General features: G+C 38.6%; 1 protein-coding gene across 2 annotated transcripts in view; it reads right to left on the reverse strand.

The window, feature by feature from the left end:
- Positions 1 to 298: 298 nt before the first annotated feature.
- The window catches only part of PALMD (palmdelphin), a 49,286-nt gene continuing 24,470 nt past the window's right edge, over positions 299 to 25,114 (reverse strand). For both annotated transcript variants that reach the window (XM_072754530.1, XM_072754531.1), the window contains exons 4-8: positions 8,984 to 9,098; positions 8,815 to 8,848; positions 8,591 to 8,704; positions 4,792 to 5,886; positions 299 to 662 (exon numbers count right to left, since the gene is read on the reverse strand). In XM_072754530.1, the coding sequence (XP_072610631.1) occupies positions 619 to 662; positions 4,792 to 5,886; positions 8,591 to 8,704; positions 8,815 to 8,848; positions 8,984 to 9,098 (1,402 nt within the window). In that variant the 3' untranslated portion in view covers positions 299 to 618. The remainder of the gene's footprint in view (positions 663 to 4,791; positions 5,887 to 8,590; positions 8,705 to 8,814; positions 8,849 to 8,983; positions 9,099 to 25,114) is intronic.

Raw genomic sequence — 25,114 nt, forward strand, 5'->3', positions numbered from 1 at the left:
CAGTTATCATGTACAAAGTCACGAACACTCAAGATACTACAAATCTAGTCCCAAAATATGAGGATAATTATGATATGAACCTTTGGGATGGGTGCAAAGAGTCTGAAGTCTCTACCAAATCCATTGGTTCTTAGCAGGAGGATGTGGTTGTCTTAATGCCTTGTAGATTTGGGATGTCATGTTTACTTGTTGGGGTTGAAGATGAATATTTCTGTGATGAGGTTGCAATGGCTTCCTATGATCTTTCAGTCTTTGTATTAGCAAAATTACCATGTTGGTTAATAGAATATAGTCAGGCTATTTTAAATAACTTTATTTTTAAATTTAACACACTCTTATTAGAAATGCTTTGGTATCAATACAATAAAAATATGCTGGTTTCTCCCCCACCACTTAATTGTGTCAAGTAACTGGAAAAGTTAAGCATTTGTTCTCCCTAGCTTTTTTGGGATTTTTTTTCCCCACAAATAATGAGTACTGCTTATTCACATGGCTTAATATGGCTATAATTATAATTTCTGGAGTCTCAGGAAAAAAGAAACAAAATACCCAGAAGAGAAGGTGGCAAATGTTTCTTAGTTTCTTCTCCAAAGGATGTTTAGGTAGATGATACACCTCTCAGATAACTTTTTTCCCCAGTTTTGCCATTCTCATCCTTAAAGCTGAAAATTAAAAAAAAATAGTTATTAAAAAAAAGCTTTAGTTTTCACTCTAAATGACCATTTCATAGAATGCAGGAAAGTTTGAAACATACCTCAGATGATTTTATCCAACAATGTGAGCATTGTTTTAGTAGCACAAAAAGATAGTAGAAATAATAAGCTATGGTTAACTAGGGCTGAAGCAGGTTCAGAACTAGAAGGAACCTAATTTCTATAAAGATTAGAAAAATTAGTAGGACAAACAGCATAAGTTGAGTAAATATAGATTAATGTGCGATTTTCATTATTAGCTTTAGATAAATTCCTACACATCAATGACTATGTTTTGTGCATATTTCTGAGTTATGCACTACTAAAAATAAGAAAAGCATTGACAAAAACTTTAATTCATGGTTGAGTTATCATTTAAGTCATCCAACTTGCTTACCCAAGGAGCTGCATCCTTGGATATAGAAGGACAAAAACATATTTCTTTGTGAGTTGAAAAAATGTTGACCAGTTATTAAGAGTTGGAGTAATTATAAAATTATGTCTTTGTCAGGATATAAGTATACTTTCAAAAGACAATATATCTTTTGAGCATATTCCACTGCTAATGATAAATGTGATGTAGAAAACATTTTTATAGATTTAGAATTCATAGCACTCCTCCAGTGTTCTGGTATCATGCCTTTAATACTTAGGACTTCAGAGTATGGCTGCCTTGGTCATGTTTCAAAAGTTGAAAGATGCTTTCAAGGCACTACATATTCTCTCATTTTCCAGCCATATAATTAGTTGTGTATTAACAAATGAAATGACCCCCATCTCTAAGGAGCTCTTTTTTCACAAATACGAGAAGGGATGGAGGGATCCAATACTGTAACAAGACTATGATAATTTTTATTCTTATTCTACTTATTTGAAATGTTTTCATTTAAAAGAAGTCAAGGAGCGTTCTTTCCTGTGGAACCTTATGGGAAATGGTCATTTCTAATGTCAGAGTCATGAATATTTTCTCGAATTTAGGACCAACTGAGAGAATTTCCTTTGCTCTGTAGCCAGGAAGATGGTGTCTACTGCCAGGAGATGTTGGATGGTGAAGCCTGAGGAGAGGGCTGTATTTCTACAGCAGGAGGTGAACTTAAGACAGAAGGCAAAGCTTTATATTTTCTACTCTTGGATTTTATGGATATCTACCTTGGCCATAACAAAAAAGAGGGCAGGGGAAAAGTCCATTTTAAGGGACTTTTAAAAGGTCTCTTTTATGGCAGGGACAAAGTCTTCCTCCTTACAGTTATTCCTCAACTTGAGATTTAGGAGATCAGACACAGCCTTTGTGCTGTGGACATTTAATGGAGTTTTTTTTTTTTTTTAATGGAGTTCTTGAAGGACATCCTAGATGTGCACATCCTCAGGAGTGAGGTAATGCAGTAGCTCATTGTCCCATTTCTTAAGGGGGAAAAAAAAAGAATTCTAGATTGCTAGAATCTGCTATTTTTTTTTCTTTAGACCTATGGCAAGTAGATGGTGTGGGTTTCAAGGAGATGTGTGGAGCTAGAGTATATTGGCAACAGGAAGGGATACCAGGTTAAAAAGAATCTGGGCCATCAGCTCTTGCTTTTATTTCTCCTTTCTGCTCTTTTCTGCTCTTTACTTCTTCCTCCCACAGCAATTCAGACACATAGTTTTGGCTGGTTGAACTTGGTGGAAGAGAGCTTGCCTCCTCATTCTCAGTATTTCTTGGCTCCTAATGATTGCTACACATTGGCAATTTTGACACCAGAAGCGTGTGAATCCCTCGGAGCTGAAGTTCCCTACCTCCATCACCCTGAAATGCTGCTGACATATCTAAGAGGGGTGAACAGAGCTAGAAGTACAAGAGTAGGTTGGTGAGGACTACCAAAGAAAGCCAGCTGCCTAGTTGGTGGGAATAGTAGTGGAATCCCAGTAAAAAGTTATTGGGGCCACTCATTGGTGGATGTATCTGGCATTGAGCTGTACTTTAGAACATGATCTTGTTATATTTACATTAGCAGATGGACATAACTTTGCTGAATTTTCTTGTCATGTCTTAACCTGTTCAAGGGTTTTAACTAAGACATCTGGATCTCCAAGCTCCACTTTCCCCCCTTTTTCTTTCTCCTTTGTGCTCTTTTCCAAGTTCAAAATTGCTCTTAGATAAGGCTCTCATAACAATATTTACACCAAGACTAATAATTCTTAATTATTATGCCTACCAATATATTTATATTTACTAGGGGACCATGAATAAAGGAACTTACTGAAATGATCGAGTTTCAGGTGTCAAGAAGCATTTATGGGGTGTTGGGGGAGACACTCAACCTATGTGGTGCTTGTGAAATTGAACTGCATAGGTGGCTATATATTTCTATGGGTGCCTTGTGAGGGTGAGGACATATGTCAATATGGTATGCTTATTTTAAAAGCCCATTAGAAAAATATCATTTCTGTGATCCATGCACTGAATTGGAAAACAGGAATGTAAAACAATATCATGATGGAAGGTAAGGAATTTGGAGCATTCTGTTTATAATATGCTTTGATTGATAGTACGGAACTTTGTATTGTTACTTTGTCTGGAAAAGGTCTTCCTGTTTTCATTATGTTAGTTCAGTGGCATGATTAGTGTTGTCTGGAAATGTTAGTCACTTCCTGTCTTTTTCTATGGGGTAAATGTGTTGACATGGGTAGGGGAGAAGGAGTAAGGGCATTTGGGAGGAGGTGGCTAACATCCAAGGTAAAAGATGGAAGGTTTTATGCTTGGTAATGTTCCTGCTCTTGACCATAGTCAGTGTGTTTATCTTTTCTAGGTCTACTGTGTTGTTGTTTGAAAAATGAATTTAAGATGCACAATTTGATCAGCAAACTAAATTCATTCTCAAAACGGAAAGGAGGTTTTCATTTTAGTAGGTTTTCATTGTGGGGACACATCATTCAATTCTGATTTAGGAAGATAACTGTACACTTACCAAGAGGTTAGAAATTCTCCAGATAATTAAAATTTTGGTGTAAGTGTAATTTACTTAAAAGAATGGAAGAGGCTAATTTTATTGTATTATTGGCAATCCAGTATTGGGCATATGGGTAGCAGAAGAACCCTTCCTGAATTGTGCAAGTACTGCCACACTTCTATAGAACTATCAGGTTCTGCTTGCTGAATTAGCTGGGATGTAATATTTATTGCTTTTTAACAAGAATCTTTCCATTAGAAACATTAAAATTACTATCCCATTCACACATCCAGAGCCTATATGTCTGGGTAATTTGACATAGGTCTTTAGCTAAGGTTAAGTACAGCTATTATACTTGATTTTATCAGGCTCCTATTTATTTATTTTTTTGTAAATGAGAAATAGGATATAATATTCAAGTGATAACAAGGAATTTAAATTGATGAGCGGTTACTTTTCTAGAAAAAAGTGTTACTTTTTCCATTTAATACTAAAAAAGCTAGATAGCTATAAAACTTTATAGAGAATGAGAAATGTGAATATATATAAAATAGAAAAAAATCACTAAGTTCAGGAAGATTATGGAAAGTTAAATATTATAGATAATGTAAGATAAATTGACATTCTGTTTTAAAATGTAGAAAATTAAGGAAATAAAGTTAAACTATAAAAGTATAGAGAAACAAGATATAGCAAAGTAATAAAATATCACACTGAAAATAAAATTTGTTTCTTGTTTTTTCCTTGCAAAATTAAGGCAACTTGTTAACTTAGGTAAGAAGTTTAAATAAAAGGCACAAACAAGTAGCTGGCCTCAGATTCTGGTGGGAAAAGACATGATGTAGATGACCCAACATATTAGTGATCCAAACACATTCACAAACAGTACCACACTGTGACAGAAGACAGATTTCAAGTTTCTAAGGTCAATCAATGCAGTATCCAAATAAGGCAACAATAGTTTTTTCATTTTATCTTTCGAAGTGACTTACTTTAGATATGGCAACAATAATTCAGGTCAGATGAATAATAACAATAAAAAAGCCCTTAGCGTGTATTAGTTTGTGGGTGATCAAAAAAAAAAAAAAGCTGAAAGCAAAAGGATTTGTTAACAATGCAAAAGGAAGATTGTCACACGATTAAACAGCAGTGGCAAGCCTTGTTATTCTCATTACCTGTTAAGGATGGGTCTTCGGTCCCGTCTCCAGCTATCTGAACGTCAAGTGGACATTGTTGAGCAGGGCTGCCTAAGCTTTCTTCTTGCTCTTTCCGGGATATGGAATTTTTGTGGGGAGATCTGTGGCTTGTGTTTTCATAGGGCTTCATTTCTGATCTCTTTCTAGGAAGTGGTGTTGGTGTGGCAGGCTGGTAAACCTTACTGCAGGGAGCCACGGCATGGTAGGATGGTTTCTCAGCTTCTCCTTCAGCCTCCTCCTCCTCATCATCAATCACAACCAGCTCGGCATGGATGATCCCGTCATACCCTGTCAGAAGCTTCTTTTCTTCTTCGTTGTCTTCTGCCTGCTGATACCCCATGAAAATCATCGTCACAGGTTCTGAATCAGCCATATCAGAAGGCAGGGAATGAACGATATTATATCTAATATCTTCCTCATCCTCCTGGCAAGCAGAAGAATCCTGGTGGTTTGACTTCCCAGCTAGTGGTTCACTGGGACTCAGTCTTGCCTTTGGAGAGGCCAAATATTTGTCCTGCATCACATTTGATTCTTCCCAAGGAGTCATCAGCCTCTTTTGTTGGGTGTGCGGCATCTCCTCTGCTTGTTGAGTCATTGATCGGGGTTGAGGTACTGGCCGAACGGGGCTGATATGATTGAGGCTGTTGTCCCTCTCCTCTGAAAGCCCATTGTCCATTTTGAGCATGGATTCATTCATATCATTACCTAGTCCATTAGCTTTCATCTTTATCCTTTCTTGAAAGTTTGGACCAGGAGTTACCTTTTCCCTCTGTGGAGTTGTAGGCCTGCCAAATGGATTGGCATAGACAGGCTCATGATACTCTGTTGGGGATTTAGAGTTTCTCTCGGAGGCTTGTCTCAAAAGTTCCTCCACCTCAACTGGTGCCAGGCCATCGGTGCCATTGTATGCTGCCCCATGATTAGAGCTTACTGCATATACTGACTTTTGCCCGTCATCGTAAACTTTTATTCCTGTACCTTTAAAGTCATCTGATGGGAGAGGTATTGAAGACAGGACTGTACTTTCTCCAGTTTTCAAGTCTTTTTCAACCTTAATTTCCATGGCATACAAAGCTGTTGAGAGAGAAATTTGATCTTTTATTTATTTAAAAGATTTTATTTCTTTATTTATGAGAGACACACAGAAAGAGTCAGAGACATAAGCAGAGGGAAGAGCTTCTCCCTGTGAGAAGCCTGATGCAGAACTTGATCCCAGGAACCTGGGATCACGACCTGAGCCAAAGGCAGATGCTCAACCACTGAGCCACTCAGGTGCCACGATCTCTGATTTTTTATTTTTATTTTTATTTATTTATTTATTTTTAATTTTTTTCCTGATCTCTGATTTAATTAAACTTTTCTCTTATGAAGTAGCCTGCTTTCACAGTGTATTTTTATGCTAATTATGCTCTTGATATTCTTTTTTTTAAAGATTTATTTATTAATCATGAGAGACACAGAGAGAGACACACTGAGACACAGGCAGAGGGAGAAGCAGGCTCCCTACAAGGAGCCTGATGTGGGACTCAATCCCCGACCCTGGGATCACGCCCTGAGCTAAAGGCAGATGCTCAATCACTAAGCCATTGAGGTGTCCCTCTTTGATATTCTCTTATGTGAGATTTTGTTGTTGGTTCTTAAAAGTTTTGATTTTATTCATTAGTTGTATAATGGTCAACCCTGTAATGACATAGGTTTCTATGTAAGGATGCACGGAAATACTGCAAAATGGGATTGAAAACCTGGTTGCAGAAGAGAAGCTGATGATTCCAAATAGCAAAGATCTTCATTGGGAAACCAAAAAATATTCTATTTGTAACTAATAAATCTGACAAGACGGATTATATTCTTACATTATTCAATGGGAGGCAACAGACCTCTTTGTTGGGAGGAATACATGGCCCTGGGCATTACAACAGGTAAAAGGCCTAGCACGGTATATTTTATTTAGTTACATCCTTGCTGTGTGGACCAGTAGCCTGCCGAAATTACAGAGGAGTGTTCTAAAGTTCTCCCAGCAGGGAGCTTGTTTCAATCCAGAGCGGGGAGGAAGGCTAGAATCACATGCTTTTCCTCCTGCCTCCTGTTGCTGTCTCTTTTACTCCAATATTCAGGTAGGAGGAAAAAAATAGAGCAATATCAGCTCAACCGAAAACAACCAATCTAGAGAGCGCTGGGTAGTTGAGCTCTGCCTCACAGCTCAGGCAAATTCCTTATGACTGGAGTTTTAAGAGCCAATAGGGTGGCTGCACCATTTCACATTCCCACCAACTGTGTGGAGGTTCCTCAAAGAGTTAAAACTAGACCTGCCCTACGATCCAACAATTGCACTGCTGGGGATTTACCCCAAAGATACAGATGCAATGAAACGCCAGGACACCTGCACCCTGATGTTTATAGCAGCAATGTCCACAATAGCCAAACCGTGGAAGGAGCCTCGGTGTCCATCGAAAGATGAACAGATAAAGATGTGGTCTATGTATACAGTGGAATATTCCTCAGCCATTAGAAATGACAAATACCCACCATTTGCTTCGACATGGATGGAACTGGAGGGTATTATGCTGAGTGAAGTAAGTCAATCGGAGAAGGACAAACATTATATGGTCTCATTCATTTGGGGAATATAAATAATAGTGAAAGGGAATAGAGGGGAAGAGAGAAGAAACGGGTAGGAAATATCAGAAAGGGAGACAGAACATGGAAGACTCCTAACTCTGGGAAACGAACTAGGGGTGGTGGAAGGGGAGGAGGGCGGGGGGTGGGGGTGACTGGGTGGCAGGCACTGAGGGGGGCACTTGACAGGATGAGCACTGGGTGTTATTCTGTATGTTGGCAAATTGAACACCAATAAAAAATAAATTTATTATTAAAAAAATAAAATGGATTAATTCTCTGAAAAAAAAAAAAAAGAGCCAATAGGAATCTGGGCCAAATGACAACATGGCAGCACTTACTTCTCTTGTGACCTCCTGCCTCCCTTTTTGGACCATCTTGGATTTCATACCTCCTCCTTGGTCCCCTGATGGTTCTTGACCTTCCCTGGCCACCCAACTAAAACAGCACCCCTCTCTCCCTGTCCCCTTCCTCTGCTTTAGTCTTTATTTTCACACCCTAATATGATGTATTTTACGTAATTAATTTAGGGGCTGTTTTCTCCTTGAGAATGTCAGCCCCAAGAGGGCAGAGATTATTGCTGTTTTATTCACCACTCTATGATTACTGCAAGAATTGAGCTTGCCATGTGGTATGTGATCACTAAATATTTGTTGAATATTTAAATGGATGACTGCTTGATACATATAGAGTGTGGCTTTCTTTTCTAGTCTAAACTTCAAAGCTTCCCTTTCTGCTCCCAGGTAAGCCTTCATTTTGTCCAGAGGCTTTGAAGTATAAGTTTTATGAAAATCATTCCCACATGGGGGTTAAATCATGTCTAACCTTCTCAAGGGGATACTTTCATTTTCATAAAGGATCTTAGTGACCCAAGAGAGTTTCTACTAGATGGAATACTTGGGGATAGAGATTTTTAAGCAGTAGAGCTTTGCTTTTAAGAGTTTGGCTCTTTCAAGCCTTTCTCTTATTTGTGCCTACCTAGTTTGCATGAGTACTATAACCCCATTATCCACACCTATGCAAGTGATGCAAATACCTCATGGAACTTTGTAAAATGGACCACTGCTTCACCTGAAGCATCAGGTGTCACAGCAAGTTGCTAATATCTAACATTGTAAAATCTGAATGAGAACCTGCCTTTGGGTACAGATTTTCCACATACCTTTTCTGTTTTGTTCATCATCTTCTGTTCCTTCATTTCTTTCCTTCCTTAATCTGGAAGGCACATAGGATTTCGGAAGGTCAGGGATGTTAGCATAGATGTCTTCGATTGACTCTGTAAAATTATTATTAATTCAAAATACATTTAGGATATATTTACAGTAATGGGAAAAATTTCCATGGATTTATTAAAAAATATCATAGTTAGACTGCTCGAAAACATACCTTCTGAAGTTTCTTCCTTTTCCACCTTCACAGACTATAAGAAAAAAGAGTTCTCCATGACTAATACAATTTAAAACATGAATTCTAGATATGGATATAGTTTAAAGAATGATATACTAATTGTGGACTCATTCTGGGGGGGTTTATAATTTTAAATGTTAATACTCACCCTTATTATGTCTTCTGTTGTCCTCTCAACTGATTTTAGTTTCTTTAAAATTGCCTCTTCATTGTTTGAGATTTGCAGCTCAGCCTTTTCAAGATCTTGGATCTCTTTCTCAATTCTGACAACAGAAAGATAATGTTTTTCATCGCTTCAGGAAGTACAAATGCAAAGTTCCCAAGTCTATCTTCTCCATATAAACACTTTCCTTGGAATATTGCATGTGAATATCCAGATACCTTTTAAGAACACAGCATCACACTAGCGATCATACTTAGTACATGGAAGGTACCTAACACCTGGCTTTGATTTAACAATCTTCAATTCAAGTTTAAAACAAAAATTTCGACAGAAGGAATTCTTAAGTAAAGTGTTTGAAACTTGCCTCATTTGCTTCATTGTAATTACTGATGTTATTTCCAAATAATTAGAGAAATTTCTTTTATAAAGAGACTTAAGTTTAAAGTTGAACCAGAAGGAATGGTTCATCCTTTCCTGAATGGTCCATCCATAGTTATTTTATAGCTCATCAATTTTTCTTACTCATGTCTTCATATAAATTATTTGGAGAAAGCATTATAATTATTTTTTCTAGCCAATCAACACTTTGTAAGATTATAATATTTAGGCTTAATTTAATAACCAAAACTATCTCTTCAAAATCCTGTGTATATTAAGACTGAAAATGATACTTCATTTTAATTTCACAGTTTCCGAAGAATTGTGCCATATTATATTGAGTAGGGTAGAGATGAGAAATGGACAAAATATAGGATAGTGGCCTCAGCTGCTGCTGTTGCACAGACTTCATTTTCTGGGGAAAAAAAAAGGCACACATGGCCTGATGAAGTATAAGGGAATTTATAAGACAAAGAGACAGACATTCAAAATTGGATTATTGCAAACATTCTGAGCTGGAATCTTGACCAGAGTACAGCTGCATGTCAGCTTCAAGTTAACACTGGGGTGTGGTGTCATGAGCTCTGTCCTGTATAAAAACACAGCCACTGGCACAAATGCAGTTAGTAAGGCTGACCCTTGGCTGCCACGAAATATGAAATACGTGGTTTCTGAGCCAAATATCCTAAACTCTAAAGTCAGCTGCCTCAAGGGATGGCTGATTAAATAGAGCAGCTAGTCTAGGAGGTGACAGCCATGGGTATTTGCATCTGCTATGGTAATTGTCCATTTTCTTGGCTTCCTTCTTAAAGCTGACTCTGGATATGGCAGCTCAAAAATCTTGTGCTATTGTCACATCAATAATAGCCCAGGGTATGGTCTGCTTGACCATTCTTTTACTTATTGCTACAGTTTCAAAGTTCTGACTTTCTTGCTGCCTCTGGCCATCGGTGATTGGCTATTTGCAGCTAAGGAAGTTTTCTCAGGTATCACAGAACTCCAAGTAAATGTAGTATTTTGGTTTTTTAGAAGTTACCGAGGTCTATCTGTTATCCTAGTAAAATCTATCTCCATCCATGGTAGCACATTTGCCCATCAGTAGAGCTATGGGGATATATGTTGGTTGTTAGAGTGGAAAGTGATAGATCTGAATTATTCTGTTTCTGCTGTTCACTATTTGTGAGAACTGATTCCTTTAACTTCCCTGAAACTTGGTTTTGTAACATGAACCATGAGAACAGAGTACCTGCCTTACTTTATACAGAAATTTGGTGAAGCCAAGAAGAGGTGATGTGTATGAAAGCACAGTGAATACGGTTGATATCAGATCTAAGCATTAATACGGTATAATTATTAAAGGTTTTCTGCAATATTCTGTGCCTCTTTCTCCTTCCACACCCTGTCTCACAGAGTTCTTTATCCAATAGTAAAGTCTAATGAGGTGCCTTTGAGAAAACAAGGGCATTCCAATCATTGCTGCAAGTGGCTCTTGGACTGCATGATTCACCTGTGGAACCAGATGGATCTGGGTTTAAATACTGGTTCATCTTCCAACTTCCTGTATGATCCTGGACAAGTCAGCAGACCTTACTAAGCTTATCTTCATTCATTCATTCATTCACTCACTCATTCATTCGTTCATTCATATAAAAATATTTGTTGAGTCTCTATTTTGTACCAGGCACAATCCTATCTGCTGGGGATATGATAGTAAAACAAAACAAATTTCCTGCCTTCAAGGAGTTTACATTCTAGTGGGAGGACACAGTGGGGCTGGCAACCTTTTCTATGAAGGGCCAGATAGTAAATATCTTAGGTTCTGCAGGCCACATACAATTTCTGTTGCATATTCATCTTTTTTGCTTTGTTTTTCTTTTTCTATCCCTCGAGTGATTAAAAAAAAAGATTCCTACTTGCAGCTATACAAAAAGAGGCCAGGGCTAAACTTTGTCCTCGGGAGGGGGGGCATTATTTACACAGTGTGGTCAGGGAGAGGCTAACGGATAAAGTGTTATTTGAGCAAAGACATGAAAGAAGCGAGAGAAGGATGAATGAGGGTTTCAGGGGAAGTGTGCTTCCAAGAGAAGGAAGAGTAATGACCAAACCCAAAGTAAGAGCACAGGGAAGGAGAACAGTGGTGAGAAATGAAGTCAGAGAGGCGGCAGGTGACTAGATCATATGGGACCTCATGCACAGTGAGGCCTTTGGGGAACCATGAGGGAGGCCTGAGCAGAGGACAAATGTGTTATGACCTGAAATTCAACCAATTACACTGGCTGGTGTGTGGAGAATAGACTGGGGGTGGGGAGTGCAAGGGGGAAACATGGAGGTCAGTTGTCATACTTCCATGAAAGTGGCTTATTCCAGGCAGTTGCTGGTAGAAGGATGAGAAGTGATTAGATATTCTGGAAATATTTTTTTTTTTTTTTTTTTTTTTAGATATTCTGGAAATATTTTGAAGGAAGAGTCGTCAGGATTTGTTGATACATAACTTGTGGGCTGGGAGAGAAAGAGAGATATCAAGGGTGATTCTAGTGTTTGTGAATAACTGGGAAGATGTGAATACAATTGGTCAGACAGAAATCTGGGAGTGAGAAGAAAGGGGATTGGTGGGGGATGTGGTAACTTCGAGACAGTCTATGGTGATGAGGTTAAAACAACTAGATATAAAAGTCAAGAGCTCAGAGAAGTCTGGGTTTGAATATAAATTTGGGAGTTGGTACTTATAGCCATAGGAGTGAATAAGATTTCCTAGAAAGTCAGGGCTTCCAAGGACTGAATTCTGGAGCAATTAAACATTTATAGATCTGGGCAGTGTTACTACTTCACAGGGTTTAACAAAGAATAAAAGAAATAGCAAGCATTCAGCAAATGCTAGTTTCCTCCTGTTTTTGCCCCTTTCTATAGCTGGGGCACAGAGACAGATTCTTGTTTGTTTTGGTCAAATGTACTGGTATTTGCAGTTGCTTCCCTCTGTGGAGAGGCCTGATGGATAATGTAATGCCACGTGATTCTCATGGATGTCTTTAGACTAGTATGGGAAGAGCATCAGGTTGAAAGCCTGCTAACCTCATCAAAGTATCTGCTAATGAATGTTTTTGAAGGTTTTCAAGTCACTGGGTGAAAGACCCTTTAATACAAGGTTGCAGTCAAATGACACATCAGGCATGTTTATGAAAACCGTAGAAACAAACAAACATCCTTTTTCTGTTCTTTATCATCTAGTTACAGCCAGTTGTCATTTATATAGGATAATAAGGAAGCCTCTTGGCTTAGAATCACAAACCTCTACCAGAGATGCTTACTGATAGATGGCATTCCCTGATTCTCACTTCAATGCAAAACTCTATACCCTATTGTTACATGTTGATTTGATATATCTGTATATTATTTGTGGACAATATAAATAACATCAAAAGATAAATGTTAGAGATTTGTTGTTCTAGAAAAGCTCTCTGACATCAGAATGCCAGTGGAAGGGATGGGAACAAGAGTAACAGAGTATGGAACTGGCTCCTGCTGCCTCCCCCTCACAGGGTCAAAACTCAGAGGGGAAGGCATGATGGTAGTCTGGCAATGGAAGAAGAGGTCTAACGAGCTCCACACCAGATAATGCACCAAGGTTTTAAGGATTGCTTGTTCTTAAGGAACATAAAACAAAAATTGCAACTGGCATGCAGACACCATTTTTGTATATATAGCCCAGGGGGGAGGGTCTCAACCGACAGTGATTTCCCCCCCGCACTGAGGACATTTGGCAATGCTGGAGACATTTTAGTTGTCACAACCTGAAGACTTGCTGCTGGCATCTAGTCAGTGGATGCCAGGGACTCTGCTAAACATCTTATGATGCTCAGAACAGTTCCCACAAAGCTTATCTGGTCCAAAATATCAACGGTGCTGAAGTTGAGAAAGCTTGAGACAATGCGGTATGGTGGGTGCTTGATACATGCTTCCTAAGGGATTTTTAAAATATCCATCTCCCTGATACTTTTTTCTTTTTCCTCATTATTTCTCTTTTCCATTCAGCTACGATATGGAATCCAAACTATTATTTGTTGAATAGAATTTGATCACCTCAATTTTTATTTAAAATTACCATTTGGGTTAACTTCCTTTCCAAATTTCTCTGTATTTATATCTATCTATGCATTTATTGATTTTTTTTTCTGGCTCAGTGACCATTCATAGTGAAGAGGATACTCAACCCAGATTTATTTATTTATTTATTTAAAAAAAAGATTTTTATTTATTTATTCATAGAGACACACACACACACACACACATACAGAGGCAGAGACACAGGCAGAGGGAGAAGCAGGCTCCATGCAGGGAACCCGATGTGGGACTCGATCCCGGGTCTCCAGGATCATACCCCGGGCTGCAGGCAGCGCTAAACCGCTGTGCCACCAGGGCTGCCCTCAACCCAGATGTAAAGCTCAAAAAAATTCGGCCCGTAAATTAGGGACTCATATCTAATCCTTTTCCAAAAGGCTTGGATAGAGAGAAAGATTTAGCAAGTGTAAATGAAGTACTGGGGAAATTGTGTGTGTGTGTGTGTATGTGTGTATATCTGTGCATGGTGTATATATATTTGTATATATGCTTATCCATTTTACATACATACATAAATATACATATATGTGTATCTGTGAAATTTTAGTTTTATATCTATAAAATATAAGCTTATATATATATGTGAAATGATTTCTTTTTTATATGGAAAGCTTTTGTGGGAGGTCACTAGGGGATAACTTTCTAACCTTCACCTGCTTATCTCTCAGCAAATGGGCTAGAATTTCCATAAGTGCTCCCATGCCCACCTTTAGAAGGTATTACCTTTCTGAATGGGAACTGAGCTCCCAGAAATGCTGATTCAGTCTGCCGAGCAACAGGCAGCGGAGAAAGAGAAATATCCTTCCTGGGTGCCTCCTGGGCTGCTAGGCGGGGCCTGGTGGATGAGTTAGCACCTCTCAGGATATCTGAGAGATGGTGGGCAGGCATCATGTGCCAATTTAGATAAGCAGAGTACATGAAAAAGGATTTGTAATGCTATCCATTATTGGAATCTTTCTTTTCCTTGCCTATTTGCTGGGGAAAAATACGGTTATTTTCAAGAGTTCCCTAGGTGAAAGCAGGTAGCTTTCATTTCATGCACTGTTCTAGTAATGACCTCCCTTAATCATCACGAGATAATGTCCCCAGTCCAATTTCAACACGCAATTTTTTTGTCTTAGGAAAAGGACAGCGCATAAATGCTGGATATACCAAGAAGGGTATTTCGGCAGGCAATTTTTCTGCTGCTAAGTGTCCATTTATCTCTTTCAGTTTTTGGTGGAGTTAACAAGGACTAACAACCTAATGAAGTTTGCCATTGGGACGAAAAAAGCCAGAACTCAGGACAGTTACATCCTACCTTCCATCATTTTACTTGCTGGCAATTATAACAACCTTAAAATGTATTGAGGATCTCCCCCACATCAGGCATTGACCTAATTAGTCCTCCCAGCAACCCCCATGAGTACCATGATTAGTTCCATTTGACCGATGAGCAAGCAGGGCGCCTAGACAGGAAACTGGCCTGGAGGCTTACAGGTAGCTTGTGGCAGGACAAGAATTTGAAATCAAATCTCTGTCCGCAGAGCCTGAGCTTTTAGCAACTTTCTAATTAACCACCATGGGAACAAAACTTTAAAAAATGGATTCTTATGAACTTAGATACAGCATTCATTTTGCTTGTGGTGTAAAAGGATTTCTTACTTCCTATCATATCAAAGAAAGGAAAGACTGAAATGGTGGCTGGGGTCCACCCACATGTAAAAGTTGCTGACTCATACGTATAAAGGTAGTATTTCTGTCCTGGTCTTCATTAGGGTCCTTTTGTTATAGTAGGAATTTTTCTGCTTAGTGGACAGTCTGACCAGAATTAAAGTCAAGGCTTTGTCTCTCTCTTTCTCTTTCTTTCTTTCTTTGGCTGCTTGAGTCTGGATTTTGGTGGAAGTCTTAGAACAGTCTCTTTCAGACTCAGGGTTTCCCTCAGCTATAGCCACTTTATAGAGAGCCTTTCTTTGGCCACAGAACTATTGTTCAAAGTAATAGAAGTTTTAGGCCTTAAAGAGAAACTGACTGATGTAATTTGATTATAAAACCATAGTTTGAAGGTAATCACTGAGGCTATGTTTCAAATAAAGTTTATGACTGGCTTTAGCTGTATACTTTGGAAGGACTGATGACCTGTTTGCCTCTGGGGAGTCCATGCTCTCTCATTAAAAGCTGGGCCTACACCCAAAGAAGACCCAATTTTCATTTCTCTGGGATGGCCTGAATCAGCAGCACTGGACCTAGGGCTGTATCACCGCTGATATACCTCTAAAACCAGTTGATGGAAGTGTTAGGACCACCTCACCAACCCTACCCCAAGTTAGACAAAGAAGGATCCAGTTTCTTTGGGAAATCATGGGCTCTCAGAATGGGTTTGCCTCCAGAAGGTGTTGAATTAGGCCTGGAGTGGTGAGCAGTTGTCATCTTTGACTCTTCCCTTGGGCTGCAGATTCTCTTTCCTTTCCTTTCCCACTGAATATTGGGAGAACAGGAGATGGCTGGTGATTTACCTACATTTTGTTAGTTTTTGGGTGAAGGTTTACTTTTTTGTTTTCAGTTCTACCCATGGTAATCAGAAAGGGAGCTCAAAGTTAACTAAAGCTAACATACTTGGTTTACTTCTTTAGCCCAATCAATCTTTGGTTTTCTTATCTAGTGAATAATAACAGTATTCACAAAAGGTTGCCTTAAGGAGATAAATGAAATCATGTTTGTAAGCTTTTAGCATAGGGTGTGACACAGAGGAATTACTCAATAATGTAGGAGTAGTTACCCCTTTCTCTTCCTACTCTGCTACGGAGAGGAGGACCATCTATGACAACTCTAATAAAAAAAAGAAAACCTACCAGGTCCATTTGGGGATTTGATCTTCAACTTTAGTATCAATGATTTTGGAGCAAGTGTGGGTGTTAATATATAGCCTCAAGGACACACTGTCTTTAAAAATACAGTTCTAGCCAGAAAACCAAAACACGCTCCAGTTATTACTAGAATTTTCATAATATTTATGGGAATGGTGTCTATTTAACAAATGTTACCTATTTTATAATTGAGATAATATGCTAGTCTGTTTTGACAACCTGCTAATCCCCCCTTCACCCCAGTTCATTTCCCCTGATCTTTTTAGTAATAGAACTCCTTGAGTTTAATGTGTCTCCCAGTTACCCTGCTACTGACTACATTTCCTGGTCTTTGTATTTAAATGGTACCATGTGACTAAATTCTGGCAATAGGATATTAGCAGAAGTGACCTCTCCAATTTTCAGGTCATATCTTTAAAATAGAACAGTTTGCCCTCCATTTATCCTCCCTTTCCTACCCTGGAATGCAGATGTGGTGATGATGAGCTGTCTTTGGCCATCCAACCATGAGATTGCTTAGGAAACAGCAAAGGAACAGGACAGAAAGAAACAGGGTCTCTTGATCATCGATCATCTCATGGGACATTGCTTCTCCTCTTCCTTTGAATGTCTCCCAGCTAGGATTGTTATGGGTGTGAGAGAAATGAACTTTTTAATCTTGTTTAAGCCATTGCTATTATAGAATTGTTTAAAGCAACAAAACCGGCAATGCTAACTATTGCATTGTCTTATGGAGATGAATCTCTGAGTGACCAATTCTATGAGATTTTCCAAATATTTTTCTTTGATTTGCAAAATTACTCATTAGTATCTTGCATTTCAGGTAGTTAGCCAGTAAAAATAGAAAAATAAGCCAGTTTTGCGCCTAGTAATTAAGGAATTTACATGTTTCTAAATCATCTATCAAATCTGACATGGTTTATATTGATGATAGCTAGTTAATATTGAATGGCTAAGGTTTACAATGAAAAAAGAAAAATTTATTTATTTATTTAAGATTTTATTTATATATTCATGAAAGACAGAGACAGAGACAGAGACAGGGGACAGAGACATAGGCAGAGAGAGAAGCAGGCTCCATGCAGGGAGCCCGATGTGCAACTCAATCCTGGGACTTCAGGATTACACCCTGGGCCAAAGGCAGGTGCTCAACCACTGAGTCATCCAGGCATCCCTTTTTATTTATTTTTTAACCATACCTCATTTAAATGGATAGCTTTAGAATCACGACAGATACTATTGAGTATATGTAGTTGATGACTTCAATCAGGTAATCTTGACTGTGGTGTGTTGGTCATAGGTAATGGGCAAATAAGCTATTACTTATGGATCAAAGGTTAAAGATATCTTATCTTTTTAAAAAAGATTTTATTTATTTATTCATGAGAGACACAGCGAGAGAGGCAGAGACACAGGCAGAGGGAGAAGCAGACTCCCTGTGGGGATCTTTTTTCTTTTTTAAAGATTTTTAAATTTATATATTCATGATAGACACACACACAGAGAAAGAGAGAGAGAGAGAGAGGCAGAGACACAGGCATTGGGAGAAGCAGGCTCCATGCCAGGAGCCTGACACAGGACTCGATCCCAGGACTCGACCACGCCTTGGCCCAAAGGCAGGAGCTAAACCACTGAGCCACCCATGGATCCCCAACCCTGTGGGGATCCTAATGCGGGACTTGATCCTAGGACCCCGGGATCATGACCTGAGCCAAAGGCAGATGCCCAGTCACTGAGCCACCCAGGTGCCCCAAGATATTTTATCTTTATAAATAGTTTGCTTCATGATATTATCAAACTATATTTTCTTGTAAAATTGACAACATAGAGTCTAGTAGAAGGGGGTTGTTTTATTTTTTAAAACTAGGGGTCTGATAAATTTCATCGAACATTTAACAAACTTTTGAAAAGTACTTACTATGTGTCAGGCACATTTTATTCACCAAACTGAAATAAAAGTATACCAAAAAAGATGAAGAATACTTTTATGCACAGGCATAGGACCAGAATTGCCTTACTATCAGCCCTTGCCAAAAGGGTATGTGTGTAATAAGGAAGAGCTAACCCACCAGTGCAAACAATCACATGCTATGGGTAAGCATGCCAGAGAATTAAAGGGCATTTGGCATACAACAAACACTCAGTTTGCCCTGAGCCAGATCTATTGCCTCTAATCCTGAGCATTTAAGAACAGGAGGAGTATAACACAGCAGCTTCAAGATAACAAGGAGCAGAGAGCCGGCCCAGCAGTGACATTGAAACACGTGTCAGTCTGCTGTGATAATTGCGAACAGAGCAGATGTTTAGAAAAGCTTAATAATTTATGGTTACATGTGAGCAGCTTTTGCATGGGTGAATCATATCTCCTAATATAACTCAGTAAATATTAATAATTATCTTATGGACAGATGATATATCATGATTTGAAACTGCCATGTAGGCAGGTAATGTTAGAAGATAATAATTTAGTAGGAAAGCAAACCCTCTTAATCAGAATCGTATTTTATAAATCAAGGGTTTCACTTGCCATGAAAAATAAGAAACCAAACTGGTTTTCAGAGAATCACCCACTTTCATGCGCAGATTACAAACGTAATTTTAAAATAATAGCAAATAAATGCATGCTCTGGAGGTTGGTGCCGTATGGTATACTGGCTTCTCAAATGGGTGTGTGTTTTTTAATTAGAGCCTGTAGAGAGCCTTGTCATACATGCCAAACACTTAAGAGCTAAATAATTTCAATAATAATTCACATTGACCTCTGCATAGGTGTAATGAGTGTCCCAAGTGATCTTCAAATACTGCTATAGCCAAGACATGATAAGTTAGCTGCAAATGTGCTTCCCCCTGATTTGGGGAGGTTTTTTTTCTTATTTAAAAAAAGGTTGTAAAGGAAAATATTTTTAGTGAATAAACTACTTGTAACCGTATTATCAAATGGCAAAACATATTCAATGATGTATACAGCCACTGACTCTCTCTACTCAGAAATAATTACCGGCTTTGTGCCTTGTAACCCTTAACATTTGACTCCAACAATCTTATAGAGCAGCCACTGTGTTTTCAACTTTCTATCCAATTCATTTTTGCTTTGTTTCTAGTGTTAATTGTTCATACTTGATACCAAGAACAGGACCCTATTATTTGAAGACCAATAAATATAAATTCCAACCTTAATATAACATAGAATAACCAACAAGGATCAGTTAGCCTGGGGTGGTCTAAATGGACTAGGTGACACTTGCCTTATGGCAGAAAAAGATGCATTCCAAGGGGTGTGGTGTGGAAGCTTTCTGAGCCAAGAGGCTGGGGTGGGGGACAATCTTGGGGAATGGGGAAGCCTAAGCCCTTTGGTAGCACATTATACAAAAGAGTCTCTGCCTTTGAACATTCTTTATGGTAATGACTTGGAGGATGGATCACTGAAACTAATTCTTCTCCTACTTTCTCCTTTGTTCATTTATTTCTTTGTTCCTTCTCTACTCATGTCAACACAGCCAAAGATTTATGACATCCATACTAATGGTTTTAAGTTTCTGTTCTGAGTTACCGTGTTTTGAATGAAATAATTAATGTAAAATCACTTTGAAAAGTTAAAATATCTAAAGGGAGGTAAACATAAATAAATATTTGCTTGGAGGCACCTATGATTCTCAATCTCTAGATGAAGATGGGTTTGATGTGGGGGATCTCTATACGTGTTTATTGAACTGTATCAAGAATAAGCTGAGTGGGTCATGGTGGAATGAGTCTGGAGTCAGAAAGATCTACATGTGACTCATGGCTTCACTTATTGGATTTACAGTTTTCTGTGTTCTAGTGGCCTTCTATATGAAATAATGGTGATCAGACTTCCTCCAGTGAATGATCATTCTCAGAATAATGCTTAGTACATAGTATATGTTCCATAAAGGATAGCTGTTATTATTGAATTACAGTGGAGTGGTGTCATTCTACTCTACCTTTAAGCCTACCTTGGTGGGGGAGTGTTTATTCTGGGTAAATTTAACCCTTATTTCTACTAACCTAATGGATGAGATTGGTAGGTGTGAACAACAGAGAAGGTTGGGAGGTAGGGGACAAGGAAATAAAACAGCCTATGAAAGAGGGAAAGGTGAGAAAGTGAAGTGATGGTGAGCCATCAACAGTGGCCTCAAAAACCATGGGTACCACTGTCATGTAACTTTGCCCTTTACTCAAGATGGTTGGGTACTTACTCTTTTTTTTTTTTTATTTTTTAAAGATTCTTGAGGCTTTCCTTTTTTAGTTCCTTAATGTTCATGTCATTGTGTAGTCTTTAGCTGGTCCTTTTTTTTTTTTTTAAGCTGGTCCCTTTAATAGGTGATATGTTCAAGTCTGGCCATCCTTTCATCTATCCATCATCCATATTTTTCCATTCATTTATTTATCAAGCTGCATAGTCACAGGTATTCCCCCTATGTGCTAGGCACTGTACTAGGCTTTTTCTGATGGGGGCTGGGGGACAGATACTTCTTCTTCTTCTTTTTTTTTGCTGGAAATCTGATTTATTTTGGTCTTTTTGGGAAATTAAAAAAATCTCCTGAATTAAAAATAATCAGAATATCTGGGAAATTAAAAACAACAACAGATGAACTCCTGCAAATCTGATAAACCAATTACTCAAATATGGAGAGTGAAAAACAAGCTTGGAATGATTTTGACTCATGTAATTGCTTCAGAATAATTTCTTAAGTGTTTCTAGGCAACAGCAAATTTAAGAAGAAGAAACAAATGGTGGTTTCTCTGTCTCTCTCTCTCTCTCTCTCTCTCTTTTTTTTTTTTTTGCCTTTTCTCCCTTTCTCTTCTCTCTCATGTTGTCACAAAAGAGCACCTTGTGTTATCTCCCATAATGTGATGCTAGATATGGCTGGCTAGGTCAGGGCAGGAAAGCAGAAACATTTGGAATGTGATATTTTCATGTAGCCTTCCTCACTGCGTTGGATGTGACATTAGTTTCATTAAGGTACAGGTGGACCTCACAGGTAGATCAGAGCATTAGGTAGGGTTAAATTTGGATTGAAATCAAATGAGCTGGATTTTGATAAACCACAACCAGCATCAAAATCATTTAACCTTTATATTTCTACGTCAATCCTTTGGGTTCCTTTTTGAAATTGAATCTTACCTGCTATTTTTTTGAGTTAACTGAGTAGATTATTGCTTTATATGATATTGAGAAGAATGCATTTCCTAATACGGAATCTCCCTTTGTGGAGGAATTTCCCTTATGTGGGGTGGTGGTAGCTACGGCCCGCTCCTCAGATTTTCTCATGACATACAATCACACAGAAATCTACTCCTTCATGTATCTTCCTATTAGTACCATATGGGCAGGCAGTTTCTAACCATTTGGAGACAAATGAGAGCTCATTAAAGGAAGGTAGAGGGTCAGAAGGGCACTTTAGAATATGAAAAAAAAGGTCCTTACTAAAGAACATTTAATCATAAGTAGATAATCCTTCTCAAAGGGAAGGCAGTGCGTTTGTCTCATTCTCCTTGGCAGTTAACCTTTTGCATTTTATGCTTGTGACATTTCTGTCAGGCGCTCTGTGTGCTCCAATTGAAGTCAGAGGTCTTTGGACACAGCTCAAAAAGTAGCAAGTGTCTGGAGGGCAGCTTGATGTAAACCATTTTGGCAGGAGTCATGGAGAACAGCTGGGCAGCTGCATAGGAAAGAGGAATCTAGAATGTGAATGACATAGTTCCTTGGGATACTTCTGAGGGTGCTTGGTGGGGGGATGGTGGTCATTTGGGGTACAGGCTATTGGATGGAGGGAATCAACAGACGTGACAAAAGAGGATTTCTAAGCCAGCCTATAAATGTATGCACATGGATGTCTGGACTAAGAAGTCGGCACTGGATTTGCACCTGCGCCTATAATCAGGAAGTAAGTGGTTCAGTGGTCACAGTAAGAACAGGGCTCATCTGGGAGACAAATTGAAAGTCTATTTAAGCAAAGTGATTCAGAAGGAGTTGTTCAATATCATTTTCCTCCTGGGAACATTTCTTCCTAAGGTATTAATCAGGGCACCAGGCAAAATACTAATATTGTTCCAAAGCTGAGAATGTGTCTCTGAGACAAAAACCATGGAAACCTACTTATTTTCTGAAATGTTGCTTCTCTGAAAGAAAAACTGAGAGGATGAATAAGCAGACATGCTTTACTTAAAGGTTAGGTGTGAGTCAGGGAACCTCTGAGTGTTTTCAATATGGCAGAGAGTCATCTGAACGTCTATATAAAATGATGCATGTGAAAGAGTGAAATCATAGCATGGATTGGAAATAAAAAGTGCTGTAAAAGGGTAGCATTTACAGGATTTGACTTCTGTAAAAGTTTTCTGCAGGATCTGAGGCATAATTTATTTCTATAATTAAGACTTCTAATTTGATTTTAAATCTTGGGTCTTAAGTTTTTAGCTGTAGGAGTCAGAGCAAGTCAGCATCTACAAATGTCATTTTTCTCACCCATTAAATGTTATCTACCTCATAAGGTGATTGTTGGTATTCAACGAAATAATCTATATGAAGGGTTTAACACAGTGCCTGGTCTATAACACACACTGTAAAAACTAACTGCTGTTGTTAGCATTTCAGTCTTCAAGCCATAAAGAAAACCCATCAATTATTTCCAAATGGAAAGAATCCTACTTGGGTGCTAATCTCAGTTTACTCAAAGAAAAAGATTCTTTGTACTGGCATAAGGAAATGAGAGATCTTGGCCAAAAGATAAAAAGCCCCTGATAAATCTCCAGGCAGTGTCCTTCTTTCAATTGTTTTTGACTCCTAGTAAGGAACAGGATCTAATATTTTTTGAACACCTACATGTATCAGGCACTCAAGAAGTTGCTTCACTGATAAAGTCCTGTGAAGTCACTATAATTATCCCATTATTACAGACAAGGAAACTGAGGCCCAAAGAGATGAAAGAACACATCTAAGCTTCTGTATGTACTATGGTTGGCAGAAATAGGGACTTGAATGCCAAAGGCCACACTCTTTCAGTTCATCTCACAAGACTGTGGAAGTATAGTAGTAGGAATGAAAACTCCAGGGGCAGTCTGGCCCTGCTACAGACCCTGAAGGAATAGCAACGTTTCTATTTTGATGTTCCCATTAAAATCTTATCCTCTAGCTGAGAGGCCTGGCAGATGGCAAATGTCACCCTTGAGCAGTCATTGAAGTCAAGTGATAAACACATTCAGGGCTGGGGATGCTTCCCCTGTTTAGGGAAGGAAGATGGCTATGCCTGGCTCGACCCCATTGGTTGACTTGGTTGCTTCTTGGAGCTAACAGGAAAATGTACTTTATTTAGCTGGTAATACTAGCTCCTTTAAGTGCCACAGGTAGTTGTTTTGGAGAAAGATTAAATCTAAAAACATGAACCTGATGTTGAGCAGCTTTAGAAATATCTGAGAAGAAAATGTTCAGTTATCAGGTAAAGCTGCTCTGGCAACATGATTTCTTCGATGTGGGGCAGTAGCGGAGGCTGCTTAATACAGACAAGGCACAGATATTTTTTTTCTCTGTACGTTGCTTCAGAACATTCTGTTCTCTGCACATTTTTAACAAGATAAACATGGCTTTGTGGGTCACAGTGATGCAAATTCTTTAGTAACTCTTGGCAAATACCTTTGTAGGGCCATTCCTTAAACAAGGCAATTTGCTGGGAGGTGGTAGGTGTTTCAGCATTTCCAGGACATTTCCACTTACAGCACTCCTTCAGTTTTACAGCAGGAGAACACTAAACCTGACTGGTTTTGAGGCCCATGTTTACCCATGCTTCTGTGAACTCGACTAAGTCCTCTATCCTTTCCAAGCCTATTTTGCCGTGTCTGCCACGGAGGTGTCAGTGCTTTCTAGGATTGCTGTGAGAATTAAATGGCTTAATGTAAGTGCAAGTGCTTTGCAAATTGCACAAGGGCACTTAAAAATGAATCATTCTTGTTACTATTATTTCTATTTAGGGGTTGACATCATTCGGTGTTAATAAAGGAGCACTGATGGTTAATGACATCCTAAAGATCTAAAACAAAGTTGTAGTGAAGTCACAGGCATGAAAAGCACAGTGTAGAGAATCTAGTCAACAATATTGTAATAACATTGTATGGTGACAGATGGTGACTATGTTCATCATGGTGAGCACTGTGTAATGTACAGTTGTTGAATCACGATGCTGTGTTCCTGAAACTAATATAATAATATTAGATGTCAACTATAGTTCAATTAAAACAAAACAAAAATTCATAATTCATAATAAGGTGCCAGAAATTGGGTAATGTATAGACACGTAACTAGTAATTTAATATAGATATTAGAGACTTCCTATAAAAGATAATAACTCTTCAGACCATAGAGTGTGGTCTGGAATGCTGTGTGCTGTAACTCTATAGGCAGCATAGCGTAGTCAAATGAGTTAGTTTCTGATCCACCACTTCCTAATTGTGTGAATTTTTCAACCTCTGCACAAAAAGTGAAGATGATGACACTGTGTCAGGGTTATGAAGATTAAATGGGATGATATATGTAAAGTATCTGGTGGGTAATATGGCTGGTTAAATATGGTTTCTCTACTTCTTCTGGCTCTTCTTTCTCCTTTTGTTTTTTTTGTCAGATAGGAGCTCTAACTAGGCAATCCACGGTCAATACCGCTAGAAGCTTATGTGCTTCTCAGAGCATTCAGGCATGGACTGAAAGCAATCAGTAGAACCCTAGTAAATTCTCTGGGATTACTTACAATGCTGCCCAGACTTGTTA

This window comes from Vulpes vulpes, chromosome 3 (assembly GCF_048418805.1).
Source record: "Vulpes vulpes isolate BD-2025 chromosome 3, VulVul3, whole genome shotgun sequence".
Taxonomy (NCBI): Eukaryota; Metazoa; Chordata; class Mammalia; order Carnivora; family Canidae; genus Vulpes; species Vulpes vulpes.